The sequence below is a fragment of the Argiope bruennichi genome, chromosome 2, assembly GCF_947563725.1.
Source record: "Argiope bruennichi chromosome 2, qqArgBrue1.1, whole genome shotgun sequence".
NCBI lineage: Eukaryota > Metazoa > Arthropoda > Arachnida > Araneae > Araneidae > Argiope > Argiope bruennichi.
Window position 1 is genome coordinate 19,898,195 of NC_079152.1, and position 26,969 is coordinate 19,925,163.

The 26,969-nt window shown below is 28.9% G+C and overlaps 1 protein-coding gene and 1 pseudogene across 1 annotated transcript; both read left to right on the forward strand.

Moving 5' to 3' along the window:
• The window catches only part of LOC129959111 (cytochrome c oxidase subunit 1-like), a 55,752-nt pseudogene extending 47,083 nt beyond the window's left edge, over positions 1–8,669 (forward strand).
• Positions 8,670–8,822: 153 nt separating this feature from the next.
• LOC129959119 (cytochrome c oxidase subunit 3-like) lies at positions 8,823–19,767 on the forward strand. Its single transcript, XM_056071939.1, is given in 6 exon segments — positions 8,823–8,913; positions 11,223–11,319; positions 11,377–11,399; positions 11,517–11,790; positions 11,792–11,849; positions 19,582–19,767. Coding segments are annotated over 6 exon segments (729 nt in total).
• The last annotated feature ends 7,202 nt before the right edge of the window (positions 19,768–26,969 follow it).

Sequence of the window (26,969 nt, forward strand, 5' to 3'; positions counted from 1 at the left end):
ATTCATATAATTCGGGATGTTAATTATGATTGGTTGATGCGGGTTGCCCATGCTAATTGGACAAGATACAATTTTTTTATGTATATTCATAGAGGTCGGGGATTATGTTATGGTTCTTACCGGTTTAACAAAACTTGATCGAAAGGAGTCGCTATTCTTTTATTATGAATGGCAACAGCTTTTTTAGGATATGTTCTTCCTTGAGGACAAATATCTTTTGTCCTCAACAAATATCTTTGGACCGCTACAGTTATCACTAATTTATTGTCGGCAATTCCTTATGTTTGGGTTATATTAGTAGAATGAATTTGAGGACAATTTTAAACGTCCAATAAATCATGCAAAAAAAAAAAAAAAAAAAAAAAAAAAAAAAGAGGGTAGGGAGTGATTAGTCTAGGTTTGCTAAAAATATGTTATCTTTTGACAATATATTAGTATTTTAACTTAATTTTGATGTTTAAAGAAAGCACATAGCATATGTCTGTCACAGTTTGTATGTGCTGGCTCTGTACAAACCTGACTTAGGTTTATCAAATTCGGCAAATATATACTTCGGAGAGTTGAAAAGTGATTTTCGGAGAGATTTTCAAAAAGTTATTTTTAATAATATCAAATTTTTTACAGTATAATTTTTATTTCTATATTTAATAAATATTTTAACCATATTTTGCGACAGTATATTTTATTGTTGAAAAGAAACTGAAAACCGATCGTCCGAATATTTCATCTTGTTTTTTTGTCTTGTGACCAGAAGGTTTCCTAAGGTTTCAATATTAAATATGCTTGTAATCAAGTATGCCTAAGTAGTAGGAGAATCTATTAGTAGACTAGTAGTAGTAGGTTTCAATATTGGGTATTTTGAGAAAAAAATTACAGCTGTTACAAAAGTATTATAATGCATTTTTTTTTAAATTTAACAATATATTAATAGAAAATTATTCATTTTATTTTAATAACACGATTACAGATTTCTATAACGAAAATATACGAAAGATTTAATTAAGGTTTCATGTGTTATGGTTAAAAGTAAATTACAGAAATAAAAGTGAATGTTCATTCATATAATTATGAGGAAATGAAACATCTCTTAAAAACTTCTTTAGTGTTACAACGAGAGTTTCTCCTGCAATGCAGTAACAGAAGTCTTAACTTTATTTCTTTTAATAAAGAAACCAATGTCCTAAATTCATTTGCTGTTGAAATCTTGTATTGATATTTCTGCAAACTATGGGCTCATTGTGAGATAGATAACCAGGCTTTTTTTATAGTAAATTGTCTGCAACATGCATATTGTTTTCATAGGAAAAAAGATTGCTTAGGAACGTCCGAATCTATGGGACATCCAAACGTGCCCTTAAAGCCATTTCTAATAAATATAATTAAAATCCCAAGAGATTTGAATCTACAATACGGGAGCTGTAATGATAACGGTCCAAAGAGATTATTTAAATAATTCTAATCAATGGGGGAAGAAGGGAAGGATTATTAAATAGGCAAAGTTGGCAATTGCCAAGGAACCCCTCAGTTCTTGAAAATTCTTGGCAATTTTAGAAAGTTTAGCTTTATACTTCATTTAATACCAGAGCCCACGCAATCAAATTTATTCAAGTCAAAATCAAGTATTCATTAAATTAATTTCGCAACTTTATTCTAGTAATATGCTTAATTACACTAGTAATATTCCTATTTGCAATTTACAAGTTATTTATTATTCTATTTTAAAATTTTAAAAAAATTGGAGTTTTTTAATTTAGAGTGTATTAAAGAAAAGTTGTCTTTTGTTTTTTAATATTTTGCTTAAAGTTAATTTTACATTGTAACTGTGCACATTTTTTTATATGTGAAATAATGAAATGGACTTTTTAGAAAAGGATTTGTAACTGCAGTTTTTCAAAATTTGCTACTTAAAACTGCTGAATAAAAATTAAATCAAAATCGATACAAAATTTGGAGGAAAAGAGGGTCTTCGAGATTTGCATCAATTCAGGGCCCCTAGAAGATTTTAAACGGCCCTGAATTCTTTTGAAATTGGAAATAATTACATTGTTTAAAATATGGAAAAAAAAGATAGTTAATCAGTAAAAATTTGCAATAAAAGTATTGACGAGTATAAAAAGTAGGGTGTTGAAGAGTATATTACCAGAACTTAATTCATCACGATAATTAATGACTTATTTTAAATATAAGAACGATCTTTAAAAAAAATGAAAGTTTTTGGAAAATATATATGCAACATACATTAATTAAAAAAATCGGTTTTTTTTTTTTGTTTTTTTTTTTCAATTCTGCTTTATTTTTCAGTAGTAGATTTGGGCTATGGTTTAGTAAATAGCACATCTAGAAGAAAATTAAATTTGAATTTAGCTAACATCTACAAATTTTCGCAGATACAAAGATCAGCAGCAAAATATTAATAAACTTCTATTTTAGTAAGCTAATTTATGCGCTGTGTACTTACAATATTTCATATACAATATGAAAAGTTATATTATGAACAAATAATTCATTTTTATCACAGTACAGATTTTTTTAAAAAATGCAACAACATTGAAATTAAATCAGCGATGATAAACAGAAAAGTTTACATCTGTAATGACACTTCTACTCTGGAAACTGATTTTTTTTTAAACTGATGCAACATGGAAACTTAACATCCGTAATTGGAAGTTTTTCTTACTACTTACGGCATTTCAAGAATTGCTTTTGCAACTTTTCCCTCCTTACAAATCATTCCAATACCACTAACCTCATTTAATTGTAATTAAACTTAAGAAACAACTTTTTTTAAGTGCCTATATTTAAATAACATATATTTCAATGTTCGAACTTATTGAAATAAACAAACGAATGAAGAAGAAATAAAGCAAAAACTAATGAAACCCAAACTCTTTCGTTTAATGCAAATCATTATATTAATGTGAAGTAATGAATTTACCATCTAAAATCTAGAAGAAATGATTATTGTTTCGAAGTGGATACAGTATTTACTTATTTGAGAAGAAATATCATTCTTCAATGGTTTTTATCATACATTTTTGAACAAATTCATTGAAAGCAATTCATCTTTCATAAAAAGCAAATTGCAAATTATTCAGATAGTATTAAAACGCATGAAATTGTATTAATGAACGTATCATTAAATATTCGATAATGCGTCAAATATCATGTTAACTTTAGCCAAATCTGACACTTTTAGATAACATTTAAAATGTTGTAACCTCCTCTAAAACGGATCCTTATCAGTAACACAAGCGCCTTGTAAACAACACCACTGATTGACAGTTTTATGATCGGTACGGAAAAATCATACAACCCCAAGTGGCTCGGTTTCGGGCATTTGCTTGAGGGAAGATTGGTATTAAAAGCGGCTACTGTGTTACGGACTCCAGGAGGTCCGTGTTATCTCTGACGGTCTTTGCTTTTTCGCAGATTCCTCTGTGCTTTAAGGTGGGTAGGGTTGGGGAGGGATTCACAATATAGGTTGTTTGCACATATTTTCTGTTTCCACGTGTTGTTATCTCAAAATTGGAAAGATTTTATGGCCATTTATAAAAGAAATTTTCAGCTGAAGTTCTCTGTTTTCACGATGCAAGAATACCGGCACGTTGTTTATTTTTCGAATAAGCATCAGAAGCTCGCTTTAATATTAATACTATTGTAATGATGTTAAGACAAGCTATTGAATTGACTCTGCGGCCTATTCATATCGCAATTTTCTCACAAAATGGGTAGCGACACTTTTTACTGTGGAGGAAAATCGTTTTATATTTCTATCGCCTAATTCTGTCATCAAAAGACCGTCGAAATTTTTGATGCCAAGTACAAACTAATAAAAATAAGATGAAAAATAAAGATTTTTTTGTGTAGATATTTGTCCCAATTTTTATTTCACTGATCGAAAAGTGATTACTAAAAATTTACGCGTGATTCACTCATGCGTAAATTTGGGGAAACTTAATATGGAACTATCGTTCAAAAATTCATTTTATATAATTGTAATAAGATTTTGTCTTAACAATACTTTAGAAAACTTATACATTTTAAAATCAAAGTTCAGCTTGAAAAATTTAGCATAACTGTTTATGCTAAAAAAATATTTATGAAATAAAGTAAAATACTCAGGCTGAAAACTGAAGGAATGTAATTGCGAAATATATTTTGCTGAGTAATTTTTTTCCCTGATTTTATTGAACAATTTTTTGTATGTCAGTATTAAATGAAGTTTTAAAAACATGTTATCTGATTTATCGAATTGCTTTGATATATGAGATATATAACGTTTGACGCAATGTAGTCTTTTGGCTTGACAAAAATTTTAAAAGAATTGTAAAAATGAATTTCAAAATAAAGATGTTTTTGGGAATGAATATTTAACTCGCATTCTTTTTCGAGGATTTAAGTAAAAACAAGAATGTGTAAGTTTTTGAAAACAAAATGTAAAAACTTCTTTAAAAATTTAATTAAAGGTAAAAAAAAAAAAATATCTGCATTAGGATCGAAAATTCAAAATAATTTTTTATATTCAAAAATTTAATGACCATAAGAGTTTATTATATTTAAAAAATCTAATACTGAAGATAATAAATATAAGAATTCTTAGCTGAGTGTTAAAAGAAAGCATTATTTTCGAGATGTCTTTCAAGAGGTACTGTGTTTACAACTTTTTTTATTTTTTATTCAATGGATGTTTTTATTTCGGTATTAAATTTAAAACATTATCTCGTCTATTACTGAATTGCATTGACATCTATACCATGTAAAAAATATCCTAATTGTATTCATATATACACTACGCAAGTCATATTACTATGTAAAAGACATTACATTCTAATATATGACGTATTATTTAATTTTGCCAAAAAAATTGAATTGATATTTTAAAAGTATATCGAAAATTAGATAAAAATAAAGATGTTTTTGAAATGGATATTAATGCCAGTTTTTATTTCGATGATTTAAATGGTTTGAAAATATAATGTAAAATAAAAAACTATTTTTCAAATTATATTATAAAATAAATATCAAATATTTGGTGATGAAAAAAATACTCCAAAAAGTCGATGAACGAAAAGCTTCACACTAAAAAGTGTCAATACATTAGATTGAAATTCTTCGGCCGATAGAAAAAGCAATATGCTGTGGGAAAACCGCAAAGCAGTTGCTCAAAGTAGAACGATGACAAATTTATTACTTCGAACCCCAGGAAGTAACTGCCCCTAAGCTTGGAAGAATCAACGTCTTCCAGAGACGCGCCGAGAAAGTATGAATGTTAAAGGGAGTGCCGCTTGAAAAGTGCTTGGATGTTAGTCATTACATCTTATATTAAAAATAAGATTATAAAAACTTGCTTTTAACAAAAAATAAAATATATATAAATTTGTCTGAATGTTGGGAATGGAGTGGAGGGTAGAATCCGGCAAATTTGGACCCCCCCCATTGCCCCTCTTTTTTTTATTTTATTGTGAGTGTATGTTTTTAAATTAATAGGTGTTTTGAATATATATTATGAGAATAATTGCTTCTAATTTTCTTTTTTATTATTCGTAGAGGTATAAATGAGAAAAAAAAATTATGAGTATAATAATATAATAAAGTCATCTTATTAAGCTTATGGGTTTATACCTCACAAATAGAAACATTTTTGCTCAAAGTGAGGATTTTTTTTTAGTATTTTATACTCGTGATTTCAGTTGCTTTGGAATTAATTAATATAACAAGTTTTATTGCTCTAGTATATGATCGAAAATCTAGAGTAAAAACTTGTAAAAAATATTTTTTTATTCAGAGTTTAGGCTCCGGAATTTTGAGGATTTTTTTATTCGGAGTTTTAATTATTTGAATATATTTACTTAGGAGTATTCAGATATAAAATGGATGGGAGACCTTTTTATTTCTGGTAATCTGCTGTGTGATACAGATTAAGACGAGGAAGATGTTTACTTTTAATTACCTTCCAGAAGATTTCACCCTTATTAATAATTTTTAGTAAGAATATTTCTTTGATTAATTAAATTTCTAACAGTAATTATAGGGACTTTAGTGTGTTCAAATAGAAGAAGAGAGTAAAGCGGTTAATAGCTTATTCTTCAATTCATCATATTGGGTAGATTTTAATAGGGAATTTTTTGAGAGAAAATATATGAGTAATTTATTTATCAATATTTTGTGCATTAATTTCGGGGATTATTTGGACATTAATGAATAAGATTTTAGAGGTGGGAATATTAGCAAAAATAAGATCTAAATGGAGTTTTGTTTTAGGAATGTTAAGTTTGGGAGGGATACCTCCCATATTAGATATATATACTAAAGTGGTGACTATTTTATAATTTAATAATAGCAGATTTTAAAGCTTCTCGTATTAATAGTTTTAATATCTTTGTTAATATTTTATGTCTATTTACGAATTTCATATATAGTAGTAATAGGAAGAGTAAGAATAAATGGGCTAAATCCAATTATTACAAATAAGAATATTATAAGGTTAGATTTATTATATACTAGCCGCCTTTGGCGACCAGCCGGTTCGCCAATCTTAATGTTCGTTAAAATTTTAATAATTAAATATTTTATGCAATTCCTACTTTAATATCTTCTTCATCAAAATATTTTAAAACTTGAAATTTTGATTGTCATATAATTCATTCATAATATTATAAAGGCCTTCAGTCATAACGTAATATGTATCTCTCTAATTTTCTGTTAGCACCCGTAGAATTTATGCCTTAAATTAAAGTGGAAAGAATTAATTTTCAATTAATATAATAATATGTTTTACTGAAACAAAGCATTTTTTTTTTTATAATCTGATTACTGAAAATAGTCACTCGGCGTTTAAACTTTATGGGCACTAAAGAATATCTTTTTTAATTTATGTAATATCTCAAGAATTTGTCAAAAAATTTTCTTATATTCATCATGAACAGATCGATTCATTAACAATGTTTAATTTTAAATGCATCAAACACTAAGAAAATAAAACGAATCGTTTAAAATAAACGGTTGAAAACAGGTTTTAAAAAAACTACTTAAAAAACGATGTACTTAAAACTATAAGCATATACAAAAAATATATAATTAACATAAATACATTTTAATTACAAAAGCATGCAACGAACCTAAAAATAATTTAAATCCAGTCCGCATCTGTTGATAATAATTGTCAACAGAATGCGGAATTCAGAACACAATGCGCATGCGTGACTTTTCAACGCCAGTTACGTAAAGCAAATATGTGATTTTTTTTCTACGCCAGTTGGGGTAACGCTATGCGGATTAGAAATTTTTAATTTCCTTTATTCTCTTTTATTTTAATTCAAAAGTACTTCAGAATGAATCCGAAAGATCGATTACTTAACAATGTTTAATTTTAAATGCATCAAACATTAAGAAAATAAACAGAATCGTTTGAAATAATCCACCGAAAAATATTAACCCTAGCCTCATTACTGTTGGGAGAAAAAAAAAATGAAGCCTTACTCATTTGGCGGTGGGGAAAATGGAAGATTTTTTTGGCGGAAAAGTTGGCGATGGGGAAAATGGAAGATTTTTTTGGCGAGAAAGTTAGTTTTTAATTAATAATTAAAATTATAATTAAAAATTCGAAAAAAGGAACCCCAGGTGCACATTCCCAACCTCCAAGGTATACATGTACCAAATTTGGTAGCTGTAGGTCAAACGGTCTGGCTTGTAGAGCGGCAACACGTACACACACACACACACACACACACACACACACACACACACACACACACATTGAGCTTTATTATAAGTATAGATAATTGGAGAAAATGTTGTTGTAAGTTTGTGATTAATATTATAGGTTATTAGGATAAAAATTCTGTTAGTTTTGAAGGCTTAAATGAGTTCATTTCAACTAAGTTTACAGCTCATCATCTAATGATTTCTTAAGACGAATTTTAAACTTGTAATTTAAGGTTTTAAGTAAACTAGGTTACTGGGATGATTATATTCAACTAATCATAAGGATATTGGAACTTTATACTTAATTTTTGGGGCGTGAGCTGGTATAGTAGGAATAACAATAAGAGTAATGATTCGAATTGAGTTAGGATACAATAAGAGTAATGATTTCCTATCAGTTGGAAGATTTATAGAAAATGATCATTTATAGAACGTGATTGTTACAACCCATGCATTTGTTATAATTTTTTTTTCACAGTAATACTAATTTTAGTTGGTGGGCTTGGTAATTGATTAGTTCCTTTAATATTAGGTGCTCCTGACATAGCATTTCCACAATAAATAATTTAAGATTTTGATTATTGCCTCCTACATTGTTTTTTCAATAGTAGAAATGGGAGTAGGAATTGGGTGAACAGTCTATCCTCTTTTAGCTTGTTTAAAAGGGCATGCCGGAAGTTCAGTAGATTTTGCTATTTTTTCAATTCATTTAGCTGGTGCTTCTTCAATTATAGGGGCAATTAGTTTTATTTAACAATTATTAATATAAGATTTTATGGAATAACAATGGAAAAATAGCTTACTCTTTCGCTTGGTCAGTTTTAATTGCAGCTGTTCTTTTATTCCTTTTGTTACCTGTATAACCTGTAGCTATCATTATATTATTAACTTATCGGAATTTTAATACTTCTTTCTTTGATCCTTCAGGGGAAGGAGATCCAATTTTATCCCAGCATTTATTTTGATTTTTTGGCCATCCAGAAGTTTATATTCTAATTTTACCGGGATTTGGAATTGTATCTCACATTATCAGAGCCTTCTATAGACAAGCGAGAGCCTTTTGGAAATTCAGGAATGATTTATGCTATAGTAGGAATTAGGGGGATAGGATTTCTAGTATGGGTTCATCATATGTTTTCTGTAGGGGGATAGACGTCGATACTCGGGCCTATTTTACTGCAGTTACGATAATTATTGCGGTCCCTACTGGTATTAAGGTATTTAGATGAATCGCACCATAACATGGTTCTTTTTTTAAGTTTGAGACACCTTTGATGTGATGTATTGGATATATATATATTTTTTATTTGCTATAGGAGGGGTTATTGGTGTAATTTTGTCAAATTCTTCTTTAGCTGTTGTTCTTCATGATACTTACTATGCAGTAGCTCACTTTCATTATGTATTGAGAATAGGGGCTGTGTTTGCAATTTTAGCTAGAATTACATATAGATTACCACTTTTCCTTGGGATGGTAATGAATGGAAAGAAGACTTAAGTTACAGTTTTATGTAATATTTGTAGGGGATAATATAACATTTTCCCCACAACATTTTTTAGGGTTAAATACCATGTCTCGACAATATTCTGAATTTTCCTGGTGCTTACATATTTTGAAATATAGTGTCTTCGCTTTAAGTTCTTTCTTATTAGGAGTATTATTTTTTTATTTTGTTATTTTGGGAAGGTTTATTTGTAAATATGTCTAATCAAAGAATTTATTATGTAAGATCTTCTTTGGAATGAATTAAAAATGCGCCTCCTTTCGATCATACTTTTTGTCAGAATAATATGTTAACTAAGTAATTTTTGCCAACATGAGGTTCATTATATATTCAAAATGGCTCATCAGCTGTAATGGAACAGTTGATTTTTTTTCGCGATCATACAATAATGGTCATAATTATAATTATAATCTTAGTGGGGTATGTATTAATAAGATTTTGTTTGAATAAGTTTTATAATTTAGGATTGTTTGAGGCGTAGGAAATAGAATTTGAACTGTACTTCCTGCTGTGATTTCAGTTTTAATTGCTTTTCCTGTAATTTGATTATTATATTTATAAGAAGAATATGAATATCCTGAGATAAGAAATTAAGGTTTTAGGACATCAGTGATATTGATCGTACGAATAGAGATTTAGGTTTTTCTAGGTTTGATGTGGGAGTATTTGTTGGGTAATGTTTTGAAATTTGTGGGGCAAACCGTAGATTTATACCTATTATAATTTCTGTTATTCCTAGATTAAGCTTTTTACAAAGTTGGGTTTAAGTTAGTGGCCGATTTAAGGTGTTAGCATCTTAAATTAATGATGGAGAAAGTTTAATAAAAATATTAATTTGTCAAATTAAAGGAAAATTTCTCAATTAATACCTTCAAATCGAGCTCTTTAATTAGATCTATAATTAGATTAATTGTTGTAAGAGCTTGCGTAATTTATAGAGAGAAAATGGTAATTTGTATAATTAAGGATGGTAGGCAAAGAGTAAGGAATAAAACATATATATGATTTTGATAAATTTGTTTTCTTTTATATTTTTTTATTATAATTTCTGTTATTCCTCAGTTGAGCTTTTTACAAAGTTGGGTTTAATGTTAGTGCGCGATTTAAGGTGTTAGTCCCTTAAATTAGTTATGGTGAAATTAGTTTAATAAAGTATTTGTTTGTCAAATTATAGAAAGGAAAATTACGGAATTAATATCTTTTAAATTGAGTGTTTTCATGAATTATAATGAAGGTAATTTGTAGGAAGAGCATGTATAATTTAGAGAGAGAAAATGGAAATTTTTATAGTTAAGGATAGTGGGCAAAGAGTAAAGAATAAAACAGATGCATGATTTTGTTAAATTTATTTTTTGTATTTGATCCCTTTTCATATTTTGGACTTTCACGAAATTGAATTATTTTTGGTTTAGTAATATCTTTGTTTCCTTGAAAATATTATTATATTGAAGGGGGGAGCAGAAAGGGTATATATTAATTATTCCTCTCAAATTGATAAGATATTTACTGAGGTAGCTGGATCATGAAAATTAGCTGTTGTATTTGTTTGCACGGTGACTTTTTATATACTTATTTATTAGAACTCTTTTAGGATTGTTTCCATTTGTTTTTCCGTCGAACTTCTTATTCTTATAATTACTATAGGATTAGCATTAGTATTTTGATTTTCTTTTTTTTAATAGGGCGAGTAAAGAATTTTAAGCATAGGGCAGCTCATTTAGTTCCTGAAGGGAGACAATTTATTAATCCCCTTTAATAGTTATTATTGAAATAATTAGACATTTGCTAAAACCATTTACTTTTGTCAATCGGATTAGCAGCTAATATAATGGCTGGACATTTAAATATTAGATTATTAGTAAGAATTATCTTACTAAGATTTATAGTATTTTGTAGTTCCATTTTACTAGAAATTATTTTATTGATTCTTGATTTTGGTGTTTTTAGTGATTCAGGGATTTGTATTTAGTATTTTAGTATTATTATATGCTCTTGAGTATTAATAATTTTTAGAAAAGACATTTCATCCGTTTCATATTGTTACAATCTCTCCACGGCGTCTATTAATAGAATTTTTTGTAATATCGGGAGTTATTGCAATAGTAAAAATGTTTTATATTTTTGAAGTTTGATTTTTTATTTCTAATCATTTTTATTGCTGTATTAGTGGCATTTGGATGATGATGAGATGTAGTTCGTGAAAGAACGTTTCAAATATATCATTATAGTAATGTTTTGAGAGATTAATAATAGTTATAATTTTATTTATTTTTAGAGAAGTTTTCTTTTTTTAAATCCTTCTTTGAGCATTTTTTCATTCAAGATTAAATCCTACTGTGGAATTAGGGGTAGTGTGGCTTTCTCAAAGTATTAAGGCTTTTAGTCCATTTCAGGTGCTTTTATTTAATAATGTTATTTTATTGGCATCTGGAGTATCCGTTACTAGAGCTCGTCAGTCTATTTTAAATGAGAATTAAAAAATTGCAAATCATTCTTTAAATATTAAAAGTAATATTAAGAGTATATTTTTTAGCGTTGAGTAGTATATAGCAGAGTTTAGAATTTCTGACTCGATTTTTGGTTGTCTTTTTTATTGCAACTGGTTTTCATGGATTTCATGTAATTATAGGAAGTCTGTTCGTATTTGTAATGTGAATTTGTTTAACAAAGATACATTTTAGAAGAAATCACCATTTTTTATTTGAGTGTGCGCTGCTTAATACTGACAATTTGTTGATGTAGTATGATAATTTGTATTTTCGGTAGTTTATTGATGAGGAACTTAGTAATAGAGTATATAAGTGCATTTGATTTTCAATGAAAAGGAAAGAAATCTATATTGTTTTTAGTGGTATTAGTGATTGTAGTATTAATACTATTTTTTTTTTCTAGTCTCATATAAGAAATTTTTAGACACTGGAACTTTTTCTTCTTATGAATGTGGGTTTAATGTTAGGTCTGTAGCTCGAGTTTTTTTTCTTGGCGATTTTTTTTTAATTTCAATTTTGTTTTTAAACTTTGATGTAGAAATTGCTTTAATATTGCCAATTCCTTATTTGGTGTATAGAGCAGATTTTATACTAACAATTTCTTTTTTTTCCCAGCATTTTATACTTTGAGTATTATTTTGACTGTAAGATGTGGAGATTGGTTTTTGATTTGAGTTGGCTTGGAAATTAATATAATAAGTTTTATTGCTGTAGTAAATGATAGACTTGTTTAGGAGTATTAAGATATAAAACGGGTGGGGGACCTTTTTGTTTCTGGTTTCCTGCTGTGTGATATAGATTAAGACGAGGACGATGTTTACTTTTAATTACCTTCCAGAAGATTTCACCCTTATTAATAATTTTTTTAGTAAGAATATTTCTTTGATGAATTAAATTTCTAACAGTAATTATAGGGACTTTAGTGTTTTCAAACAGAAGAGAGTAAAGCGGTAATAGCTTATTCTTCAATTCATCCTATTGGGTGAATTTTAATAGGAATTTTTTTGAAAAAAAAATGAGTAATTTATTTATCAATATATTGTGCATTAATTGCAGAGAGTTTTTGGACATTAATGAAGGATAAGATTTTAGAGGTGGGAATATTAGATAAAATAAGATCGAAGTGGAGTTTTGTATTAGGAATGTTAAATTTGGGAGGAATACCTTCCATACTAAATTTGGGAGGAATACCTTCCATACTAGATATATATACTTAAGTGGTGACTATTTTATAATTAATAATATCAGATTTTTGACTTCTTTTATTAATAGTTTTAATACCTATTTTAATATTTTATGTCTGTTTACCAATTTCATATAGAGTAGTTAGTTATAAGAAGAGTGAGAATAAATGGGTGAAATCCAATTATTACAAATAAGAATATTATAAGTAGGGATTGCAATACTGGTATACCGGGATACCGAATACCGGTATTTTGAGCCATTCGTACAATTTCGTAATACCGGTATTCACAAGTTTAAATACCGGTTTTTCGGTATTTACTAGAAATTTTTAAAATTGTCTAAACTATATGTTCAGGTATCGCGAACATAGCAAAACAGTATACGTTTTTGTTTTTATGTCTCTCTAACGAGCGAAATTAATTAGCTAATTAATAACTTAATTAATTGCTTAAATCTAAATAATCGAAACATGGATTATCCCTGAAAGAAGATATTGTATTCATAACGACTGATGGAGCAACAATTACAAAAAAAGTTGCAAAGTTGATTGGTGCAAATCAGCAATTGTGCTATGCTCATGGAATTCAATTAGTAGTAATAGATGTATTATACCAAAAAAAAATAAAGAACAGAAGAATTCAAATACTGTGGATATAGAAATTTCGGATTCCAACTTTGAAGAGAGTAAGAGTGAGAGTGATATTGACAATGAAGATAATGACAATGTAATTGTTGAAGAAGATATTGCTAATGAGGATGAAATATTAACCTATCAAGAATTGCTTCCTATAATTTATAAAGTTCGAAAAATTGTTAAGATATTTAAACGTTCCCCTATAAAAAGGATATATTACTAAAATATATACTAACTGAAAATAAAACAGAATATATGTTAATATTAGATTCTAAAATACGTTGGAACAATTTACTCCTAATGATGGAGAGATTTTTGAAACAGAGAAATCCGATCCAAAAAGCAATAATCGACTTAAACCTGTAAATTAATTTTTCAGATAGTGAATTCGACTTAATATCCAGAACTATATCAGCTCTACATCCAATAAAACTGACTATTGAGGCATTATGTCGGAGAGATTATAATTTATTAACAGGTAATGCAACAATAAATTTCATGTTGCAGTCACTGAAAGAACAGCACACATCCCTATCTGAAGAATTATATATTTCATTGAAAAATCCCACAGAAGATAGGCATACCGAAATAGAAAATGTCTTATGGTATTTACATAATTATAATGATTTTAAAAATGAAAAAGAAGAAAAGAAAAGAACCAATTCAAATCTGATTAAGTTTAGAGTTAATTTTCTTAAAATTTTTTACCCACAAACCTATCCACATTCAGAAGAATTCGGTTCAATTATCGAAGATTATGATGTCACTAATGTCGATAGTGTAAAGGAATTGCCACTTGAACAAAAATTAGAATTAGCGATAAATAAAAAAATTTCAACGAACCAAAGTACAATACAGAAATCAGCTATATCCAAAACCATCCGACGAGAAATTGATTTGTTTGACGATGAGGGTTTTAGAGGTAAATACTTGGAAAAAGTATATCGCGCATTACTAACAGTACCACCAACTAGCGTAAATGCCGAAAGAGCGTTTTCGACAGCTGGTCATTTTTACACAAAATTACTTTTCAGGCTTAATGACAGTACAATTGATGATTATATTTTTTAAGATCACATTTCAAAAATTTGTAATAATATCACAGACTGAATAGTGATATTTACACTTTTTTTGTGATTTAAATAAATAAGATATTTCTTTACTTTTTTGTGATTATATACTATTATAATTTATAAGTTACAAATTATTTTTTGTGATATTTACACTCTCTAACAAAACTGGCAAATAAAACAAAGAAACAACTGTGTTTTCTTTGTTTTTCTAAAATTTCTAATACCGGTATTAAAACCGGTATCCCGGTATTAAGATTTAAAAAATACCGAATACCGGTATTGAAATTTTGGTCCGGTATTGCAATCCCTAATTATAAGGTTAGATTTATTATTTATAATAGTTATTATGTATACCTAATATATATAATAGGTAATAGGTACTTATTATATGTAATATTATGATAATACCTATAATAGGTAATTATTATGTATAATGTTGGTACAAGTATTTTGTTAATATTACAGGTTATTAGGATATCAATTCTGTTAGTTTTGAAGGCTAAAATGAGCTACTTTCAATATGAGTTTACAGTTCATCGTCCAATGATTTCTTAAGAAGAATTTTAATTTTGGAATTGAAAGTTTTAAATAAACTTTAGTTACTGGGATGATTATATTCAACAAATCATAAGGATATTGAAACTTTATATTTAATTTTAGGGGTTGGAGCTTCTATAGTTTGGACAACAATAAGAGTATTGATGCGAATTGTGAGTTAGGACAACCTGGAAGATTTATTAGGGATGATCTACTATAGAAAGTGATTGTTACAGCCCATTGTTATAATTTTTTTATAGTTATGCCAATTTTAATTGGTGGGTATGGGAACTAATTAATTAATATTAAGTGCTCCTGATTTAGCATTTCCACGAATAAATAATTTAAGATTTTTAGTATTACCTCCTTTATTAAATCTTTTGTTTCTTCAATAGTAGAAATTTGGGTAGGAGTTGGGTGAACAATATCCTTCTTTAGTTAAATTAGAGGGTTATGCTGGAAGATCAGTAGATTTTGCTATTTTTTCTCTTTATTTAGATGGTGCTTCTTCAATTATAGGCTAAAATAATTTTATTTCAACAATTACTAATATACGATTTTATGGAATAACTATGTAAAAGGTACCTTTATTCGTTTGGTCAGTTTTAATTACAGCTGTTCTTTTATTTCTTACATTACCTGTATGAGCTGGAACTATTACTATATTATTAACTGAACGGAATTTTTATACTTCTTTGATCTTTCTGGGGGAAGAGATTCAATTTTATTCCAGCATTTATTTTCATTTTTTTTTTTGTCATCCTGAGGTTTATATTCTAATTTTATCGGGATTTGGAATTGTATCTCACATTATCAGTTCTGTTGACAAGCGACAGCCTTTTGGAAATTCAGGAATGATTTATGCTATAGTAGGAATTAGGAGGATAGGATTTCTAGTATAGGTTCATCATATGTTTTCTGTAGGGGGATAGACGTCGATACTCGAGCCTATTTTACCGCAGCCACAACAATTATTGCGGTCCCTACTGGTATTAAGGCATTTAGATGAATAGTGACATTACATGGTTCTTATTTTAAATTTGAAACACCTTTAATATTTGAATTGTTTTTTTATTTACTATAGGAAGGATTACAGGTGTAGTTTTGTCTAATTCTTCTTTATATATAGGTCTTCGTGATACTTATTATGTGTAGTAGCTCATTTTCATTATGTATTAAGAATAGAACCTGTGTTTACAATTTTAGCTGGAATAACATTGATTTTCACTTTTCTTTGGGATGGTAATAAATGGAAAGAAGACTAAGTTACTGTTTTTTGTAATATTTCTATAGTATAATATTTTTCCCTCAACATTTTTTAGGGTCAAATGCAAAGCCTCGACAATATTCTGACTATCCTGCTGCTTATATATTTTGAAATACTGTGTCTTTTAAGTTTTTTCTTATCGTTATAAAGGGTATTATTTTTTACAAGAGAATAATTTTCGCTTATTAAATGTTGATAATAGGTTAGTGGTCCCTTATAATACTGATGTTCGAATAATAGTTTCAAGAATGGGTGTAATTCATTCTTGAACTATTCCTTCTTTAGGAGTTAAGGTACATGCTATTCCTGGACGATTGCATCAGTTATCGTTTGTATTTAATCCAGTAGATGCATTCTTTGGGCAATGTTCCGAAATTCGCGGGGCAAATCATAAATATATACCTATTAATATAATTTCTGTTTCTCCTCAGTTAATATTTTTATAAAGTTGTGTTTAAATAAGTGATCGATTTAAGGTGTTTGTCTCTTAAATTAATTATGGAGAAATTAGTTTAATTTGACAAACTTATACTTTATTAAAGAAAGAAAAATTTCTCAATTAATACCTTTAAATTGTGTTTTTTTTCAATATTTATAATTAGATTAATTGTCGTAAGAGCACGTGTAATTTAGAGAGAGAAAATGGACATTTTTATATTTAAGGATGGTAGGCAAAGAGTAAGGAGTAAAACAGATACATGAATTTGTTAAATTTATTTTCTGTATTTGATCCCTCTTCATATTTTGGAAATTCAATAAATTGAATTATCGTTGATTTAGTAATATCTTTATTTCCTTTAAAATATTGTTATATTCGAAGGTGAAGTACAAAGCGTATTTATTAATTTTTCATCCGAAATTTATAACACATTTACTGAAGTAGCTGTATCAAGAAACTTAGCTATTTTATTTGAATGTCCGGTGACTTTTATATACTTAATTATTAGAAATATTTTAGGACTGTTTCCATTTGTTTTTTCTAGAACTGCTTATCTTACAATTTCTATAGGATTAGCATTAGTATTTATTTTTTTTAACATGGTGGTGAGTAAAGAATTAAAATTATTTAAGCATAGAGCAGCTCATTTAGTTCCTGAAGGGAGACAAATTTATTTATCCCCTTTAATAGGTATTATTGGAAGAATTAGACATTGATAAGACAATTTAGTTTACAAACCAATTAGCAGCTAATATAATGGATGGGCATTTAATTATGAAATTAATAGCAATAATTCTTTTAATAAGATTTATGGGATTTTGTAGTCCAATTTTATTACAAAGGATTTGATTGATTCTTGAGTTTGCTGTTTCAATGATACAGGGATTTGTATTTAGTATTTTAGTATTATACGCTCTTGAGTGTTATTTATTTTTGGAAAAGACATTTTATTCGTTTCATATATTTACAATCTCTCAATGGCTTTTTTATTAATAGGGTTTGGAGAAGTATTAGAGTTATTGGAATAGTAAAAATGTTTATAAAGTTCGATTTGTTATATTTATCTTTTTTTTATTATTATACTAGTCGCCTTTGGCGACCAGCCGGTTCGCCAATCTTAATGTTCGTTAAAATTTTAATAATTAAATATTTTATGCAATTCCAACTTTAATAGATTCTTCAGCAAAATATTTTAATACTTCAAATTTTTATAGTCATATAATTCACTCATAATATTATAAAGGCCTTTAGTCATAACGTGATATGTATCTCTCTCATTTTCTGTTACCCCTCGTAGAATGTATGCTTTAAATTAAAATGTAAATGATTAATCTGCAATTAATATAATATTTTTTACTGAAACAAAGCATTTTTTTAATAATATGATTTCTGATAATAGAGTCACTGAGCGTTTAAACTTTATGGGCCCTAAAGAATATCTTTCTTAATTTATGTAATATCTCAAGAATTTGTCAGCAAAATTTTCTCAGATTCATCATGAGCCGATCGATTCATTAACAATGTTTAATTTTAAATGCATCAAACACTAAGAAAATAAAATGAATCGTTTAAAATAATCGGTCTAAAACATGTTTAAAAAAACTACTTAAAAAACGATGTACTTAAAACTATAAGCATATACAAATATATATATATATAACTAACATAAATACAATTTAATTAAAAAAAGCATGCAACTTACCTAAAAATAATTTAAATCATTGAAAACAGGTTTAAAAAAACTACTTAAAAAACGCTTTACTTAAAAGTATAAGCATATACAAAAAATATAAACTAACATAAATACAATTTACTTACAAGAGCATGCAACTAACCTAAAAATAATTTAAATCATCCGTTGATAACGGTTGTCATGGCAACAATCAGAACACAGTGCGCATGCGTGAATTTTCTTCGCCAGTTACGTTAACGCAAATGCGTGAATTTTTGTACGCCAGTTGGGGTAACGCTATGCAGATTATACATTTTTAATTTCCTTTATTCTGTGTTATTTTAATTCAAAAGTTCTTCAGAATGAATCTGAAGGATCGATTAATTAACAATGTTTAATTTTAAATGCATCAAACATTAAGAAAATAAACAGAATCGTTTGAAATAATCCGCCGAAAAATACTAACCCTAGCCTCATTACTGTTGGGAGAAAAAAAAAACAGAAAGCTTTACTCATTTGGCGGTGGAGAAAATGGAAGATTTTTTTTGGCGGAAAAGTTGGCGGTGGGGAAAATGGCAGATTCTTTTGGCGTGAAAGTTAGTTTTTAATTAATAATTAAAATTCTAATTAAGAATTCGAAAAAAGGGACCCCAGGTGCACATTCCCGACCTCCAAGGTATACATGTACCAAATTTGGTAGCTGTAGGTCAAACGGTCTGGCCTGTAGAGCGCCAACACACACACATTGAGCTTTATTATAAGTATAGACTAATGGCATTTGGATGATGATGAGATGTAGTTCGTGAAAGAACATTTCAAATATATCATTCTAGTAATGTTTTGAGAGATTAAAATTAGTTATAATTTTATTTGTTGTTAGAGAAGTTTTCTTTTTCTTAAATCTGTTTTTAGCATTTTTTCATTCAAGATTAAATTCTAATGTTAAATCCTAACATATGTAGTGTGGCCTCCTCAAGGTATTAAGGTTTTTAGTCCATTTCAGGTGCTTTTATTTTATTAGCATCAGGAGTATCCGTTATTTGGGTTCATCAGTCTATTTAAGCGAGAATTGAAAGATATCAAATTATTCTTTAATGCTAACCTGAATATTAGGAGTTTATTTTTTAGCATTGCAGCGATTGTATTATTATATAGCAGAGTTTAGAATTTCTGATCCCGTGTTTGGTTCAGTCTTTTTTATAGCAACTGGTTTTCGTGGATTTCATGGGATTGTAGGAAGTCTATTCTTATTTGTTATGTGAATTCGTTTAACAAAGAGGTATTTTGGAAAAAGCCATCTCTTCTTCAAAGAATCGTAAAAATGTTATTACTTATTAAAATGATATTCTAAATCTTTTATAACTGTACGTATCCTCTGGTTTCCTTTTAAGTTTAAAATATTGTGTCTAAATAAGGACACTAAGAATCAGAAATTCGTCTCCATATAGAACGTGTATTTACTAAAAGCAGCAATTCTTCAGTAAATTAAATGAGAAAGAGATTATTAATAGTTCGAAATCGCACAAATTATTTCATGAACTTTCAATCGCCGTCTGTGTCCTTCCCATAGTAAAAATTAAATACAGCTCTTAAACAATCTTTTTTTTCCTACTAACTTTAGTTTTCAATTAAATTAAACTAAAACAACTTTAGCTAGTTGCATTTTTGTATGTTAATTTTTACTTCGGCAAAATCTTGATTTCGACCCACAGCCAGATTCTTTACTTTAGATTCTATCTCGCTAATAGCTATTTTTGTAAATTAAAACGAAGCCATTTAAAATGTGATGGATTATCTGTATGTGATAACCATGGTATGTGAAAGTATTTTATGTGCCTGATTTTATTTTTATACGCTTTTATTTAATTTGATTTGGTTCATACTTCTGAAAATGGAAACATTGCATTCAATTTTTTACCTGCTTCCTGCATTCAATTTTTTACCTGCTTCCTAATGTGCTAGACAAATGAAATTTCGCGAACTTGTTTTTTTTTGGCAATACAAATATGGTTTTTGCAATTTCAGAACTTAATTATTTAAAAATTTGTTAAGTTTTTAAAATTAATTATGTTCCTCTGAGACTGTATTGAGAAAAATTGATGTCGTATGATTGATTATTGAAAAAAAAAATCTGAAAATGATTTTTTAAGAAAGTTTTGAATAGAAGAGAGCTTATAGAAATTGATTTTTGGAAAACTAAATTTGTCGACTTCACTTAAACCAAATCAGAAGGTCTTATCTATTATATATTTAGCCGGAGTGTCATTTATGTAATTTAGTAGAAACTGCAGACATTACAAAAAAAAAAATCTTTTTTTTTTCTTATTGTCCGTTGTTAAACTTAAATAAGTAGATTACATTTTAGATAGAGGGATTTGAAAGGTGTTTTAATATGGCATTGTCTTTAAATCTTGTTACAAAAAAACGACAGTAATGTTCATAAATTAGGAAGGAGAATACATATTATTTCACCGGTCATGGAAAATCATTGAAACATTAATTTGTTCAATAGCAGTAAATTGTCAGAAATGTTAACTATGTAGTAACTTCTTTCAATATTTTCCCTCTATCTGGGGAAAAAAAAGCCATCCAATAATCATTTTTATGGATTCCAATTATTTCCCCCTTCTGCAAAAACCGGAGTTAATCAATATTTTACTTTATGATAAATATTTTCTCCATATTAACAAAAATAGCTGCCAATAAATATTTTAATGTAAGGTAAGTGAAAACTTCGTTATTGTTTCTTGTATAATAGGAAATATCCTTTTTATTTAAATTTTATGGATTTATGTTTATCTATTTAGATACATTGATCAAATACATTTTCCTTTTTTTATTCAGGGCTATATTAGAATAAATAGAGATAATTTAAATCCATTTTTGTTAATTCAGTGCTGTAATATTCGGGTTTTGACACAATTAATATGTCTCAGTTTGGTTGCTTCATTAACATTTCTAATGAAAAAATGCTAATTCATTTAAATCTTGAACAATTCATGATTCTATGAAAGCTATCCCGTTAAATTGAATTGTACGCTAAATGCAAGCTATTTAAAGAAATTTGGAAGTCAGTTAAAATCGTTTAACTTCCAACTTCTTCCAATAAAAGAACTGGAGGTAGCAATAAAAAATACTTTAACTATGTTATAGTATTTTACAATTACTTTTAAAATTATTCTTATTTGTAATTTTATAATACTTTTAGTATAGTAGATATAAATATAAATAGTTGAATATATATTTTAGATATATTAAAATTTTTTAAAATGAATTTCTGTACATTTATTTTGTTTGTATTTTTTTATAATAATAATTATATGATGAATATTTTTATAATTATTCTTTATGCATTTTCTTTGTATTTATAATATAATCATATCATATAATATATCATATAATAAGAATAGGATTTTTTAAAATTCCTTTTTATCAGCCTTTTTTGTATTACTGTAATAGAAGACGAGAAATATAAGAATAATATAGTATTATTCCTATGAAGTGTATATTAAAAATAATATTATTCGGAAAAAAGATAGCTAATGTTGACAATATTTTTACTATTTGTGGTTATCCATTCCAGATAAATCACCTATCATTAAATATGTCATTTTGCATATATTTTATTAACTCTGTTTTTTTCTTCTTTTATATGTCTATCGTCATCCGTATGTGCTGAGACTCCTCATTCGAAGAACCGATACGTGCAAGACCTCTTCATTGGAACCCTTCTGCAAGATCAAAAGCAATGATCGAAGAATATGCTATGCACTTGGGAATCGTGTGGCAATTTTTGTTCTGGTTTTCCGCTCAGCATTTGACGACGATTCTGAATGAAAATGTTGTTGAATGAGAAAACGATGTTGCTCTCTAGCATTTAAACATTTCCCCTTATATATAGCAAACACGTAAAATTCTGCCGTTCTTGTATGACTTCAAGAAACTAAATATTAGACTTCTATTCATAAACTCGTTTATTTATGCAAACTTTATATTCTCTTCATAAAAAAAATGAACATCGAAACGCAACTTTTGTTTTACGAGTTTTATCTCTCTAGCGGACAATTTCCCTGACTATATTTGATTTTATTTTTTAGTGGACTTGGACATTTTTTCATGAACTCGATTTATCCTTAGAAACTTTATATTCATGGATTTTTATTTTTAAAAAATGAACTTCGAATCACTACTGGGACAGTAATTTGGATGAACTCTTCTAATATGTTATGGAAATTTTCTGACTACATTTGATTAGCTGTTTTGTGAAAACTATTTTTGCATGTATAGGATTCCTTTTGTAACAAAATTGAAGTGATGTGTAAACTTTATATTGTATAAAACAAAAATATGTAACCTCCAACAAATGAAATGGAGGTAATTAGATAGCCGGAAAGGCTCGTGTGGACACGTATCTCTCGCATCCAGACACTTGCTTTATGATAGTGATTCTTAATCATGCTTTATGATAGTGATTCTTAATCATTGTGCTAAAGTGTGCCGCCAAATAATAGGTATATTAATAATAGTAAAAATTATGCCTTTTTTTAAAGAGTAAAATTTAATTAAGTTAAAGAAAATTACACTATAAAAAAAATTTGTTTTTACAATAGTTAAAAACTGTTTTTCTAGAGGACAGTTTTTAACCGTTTTTATTTTCGATAAATGTGAAACATTCCATAAAGTGAAATAATTAATTAATCCCTTAATTGACAAAGAAATTTATAAGTGTAAAAGTTGTTTACGTACCTTATTTTTGAATCTAAAATAAAATAATATGTACTTATATTTTTTGATATCATTTTAAGAAAGCCGCGACAAAAAATAAAATAAAATTGAGAATCGCTGCTTTATGAGCTGGATGTATCCAGACACTTATGAGCTGTATGCGAACAACTTTCTCGCATCCAGACACTTGCTTTATGAGCTGAATGCGATTGCTACGTTGTCAGTAGGTGTGTGATGTATGTTCTTATTTTTACTTGAAGTTTGGTAAGGAGAAATAATATAATTATCACATATAGAAACTTGTAATATTCTTATAAGACTTATATTGTTCATTTAAAATTTAATGTTGAAAAGTAACATTTAAATGATAAAAAAAAAATAATAATTGCTTATTGGGACATATAAATATTCTTATAAAACTTGTGTAAAAGTAACATTTAAAAGATAAAAATTAGAAATGATTAGTAGATACACTAATAACACACAAAAAGGTATTTTCAATAGTTCTGGAAGATATCTTTTTAAATTAACAGGTTAGTTAATTATAAAATTATTTTAGCTGAAATATAAATTTAAACTTTAAAAACAATTTTAATTTTTTTATAAATTGTAATTAATAAAAAAAACAAAAACTAGAACAATTTCAGTGAAGATATTATGTACATATTTAAGGTACATGGAACGTAATTAAATTGAATCTAATTAATAAGATTTCTATTACTCGCAACATTCTTATTAAGGTTGGGACACCCTCCCTTCTTTCATCTCGCAACCCCTTCGCCTTCACAGCACTCGCACAAAAGCTCTAGAGCGACACACTAGCCATCCACCTCCCGCGCTGCTTCCCTAACCTCGTTACGCACGTAACACAATCGCGACACATCGCTCGCTCCTTTCGTACACAACGCCTCCCCCCTCTCCTTACTTACCCTTCCCCTTCCCTCGCCAAACAAAATTTCTAGTGCGACGTGCACGCTCCTTCCCCCTCACGCTCCTAGTACAACGCTTGTACTTCCGTCCATCTTTCCCTAACCCCCCCCTCACCACGCGTAAAGCTACTGTGCGACACAATGCCATCGGTTCTAACCATCCCCCTTCACCGCTCGCTAGTCTCACAATGGCTCTAGCGCGTCACACCGAACACTCGCTTTACCGTCCTGTCTCGTACCTCGCTACACGTGCAGCTCTAGCGCGACACTCACACCACCTCCCCATTTACGCCGAACAAAGCTAACGCGACGCACAGCCCCCCCCCCACTTCCTCCCACATCCCCTTTTCCTCGCTTAACTACGCTAACGGCAAAACTTCTAGCGCGACGCAGACAAGATGCTCATTTTTCGCCCATCGCTGGCCTTTCAGAGTGACACGTACCACTCTCAACCCCCTGTCCCCTCGCTTCTTCCCGCCCACCACACACTCGACACGGGCTTCAGTCCCATCCCTCCCCAATCCCTCGCCCGCAACACAAAATCATTGTAACGCACAGCATCATCGCTCGCTACACTAAGCTCTAGCATGACACAAATTCTACTACTACACTTCCTCTTCCATCGCATACACAACGCTATCTTTCTAATCTCGTCTAGCCACACGCGATGCCCTAGCTCCACTTCCCCTCTGTCTCGCAACGCGCAACGGTCTCGCAGATCCCGCTCCCTTTCCTTTTTCGTTTGCCAAACTCGTGCTCGTGCCCCCTTCTCGCTAGTCGCACACATCGCTCTCTCGTAGTGTCGCATACTACCATATCGGCATTTATTATATAATTTTTATGCCGCACTTTATTGCTACATGCACGTTTCACTTTTTTTTTTTTTTTCTGTCTTTAACATATCAGTTTTGAAATGTAAAATTCTGTGAACGCATAAAAGTGTTTCTTTCAACTCGGCTTTATATTGGAAGCGAAGTTACATATATACATCGTGACTTTATTCTTGTTTGTTAAATTTGCAGTATTGTATGTTTTTCTTTTATTATATTTATTCAATGTAATTTTTATGAATGTAACTTAAGCATTTAAAAAAATTTCATAAATGTTCTGCTTTAAAAGTATATTGTTCAACATTGTGTTTTTATTAGTGATAGAAAAAAAAACTTCGTTAGTATCTGGGATGTTTCTGTTGAATAAAATTGATTTCATCATTTACATTGACATTTTTGCCATACTGTGTTTATAGTATTTCTGTCTAGAAAAATAAATGTTGATAAATAGTAAAATAGTTTTTTAGTTGTTTGAATTAGTGAGTACGTTGATCACATTTTATCAAATAATTATCACAAATTTTCTATCTCTCTCTATATATATATATTTGTAATGTGTAAATAAAAATTATAAAAGCGTAATTTTGTTTGTTTTTCTTTAATTCTTCCTACAAATTAAAATTAAATTACTTATTTATAAGTTGCATAGATTTAAAAAAAGATATCCATACCTTTTATATTTCATAATTTGAAATTGTAAACATAATTTATTTAATATATACTAATTTGAGTTTCATGTTCTTTCCTCTGAGCAAACTGAAAACATCAAAGTCTCAATATTTATAAAAGTAATTACATAAGAAAAAAATATGTAATAATTTTATTAGTAAGCTTTAAAATATTAACTTATCTAAGAGTAATAATTATTTTTAAAAAGAACTAACTGGGGGAAATATATTCATAAGATTCAACATTCAATACTATTTAAATAATATGTAAAAAAGAACATGTAATTTTTCAAAAACACTGCCATAGTCATTTGTCAAAATGTATCCATCGGATAAAAAGGGGGGGGGGGGAGGAGGAAAGAATAAAGCGGCACCAAACGAATTAAAAAGCGATGTTAATTTAATTATGCAAAAACAATAATTCCATTGAAAATACTAATTAAAATTTTAATATAAGAAATAAAATTATGTAACTAAGAAAAGTTGGAGAAAATAATTCGAAATAATATCTTTAAAAAGAAATCGGAAGTTTTTAATAATTGATCGGCTAGCGTAATATTTACTAAACAAGCGTTTCGTCAACGTTATCGGCAGACATCACGACATGCGCAGAACGGTTGAAAATTGAACAGAAGCAGTTTGTTTCGTACCTGACACGTAACCGTGAATTGACCCATTGTGAAATTTGTTTTGAATGCTCCTTCTTTAATTTTTTTTCTCTCAATTTTAGGAGCCGAATTTTCTTACTCTAGTACATTTTTAAAAATCGTGAGATCAAACTCTGCTAAGTGTTTGTTAAATTAAAAGATATTTTTTAGTTTATAACTAAAGTTTTTCTTTAGACTTGGGATCCGAAATGGTTCAGTGACCTAAATTAACCCTTCAGCTGTAGACGCTTACTCAGAACGAACAGCACCTATAGGCGCTCAGACAGAGTTGCTCTCTCCGAACGAACAGCGTCTTTTGGACATATCCTTCATTCGTGATATATCCTACACTATGATATATCCTTCAGCAAACATAAAAAGCGACCCGAAACACGATTGGAATATAAAGATTGCAGATTATGTATTTAACCCTGTTTTAAATTATATCGTGCAAAGGAAAATTATTAAAAATTGTTGAAGATTATTAAAGATTAGTAAAATTGTTGTTGTCATAATTACTGTTTGATCGTCGTGCCGGCCAGCTGCTTCAAGGAAATGACCAGCAAAATCAACTCCGCACACCGCGTTCGAAACAATTCGCGTGTCGTGTTGCCCGCTCGGTCTATCTTCCACCGTAACGCCGGCTGCCTAGAGCGCAATTCATT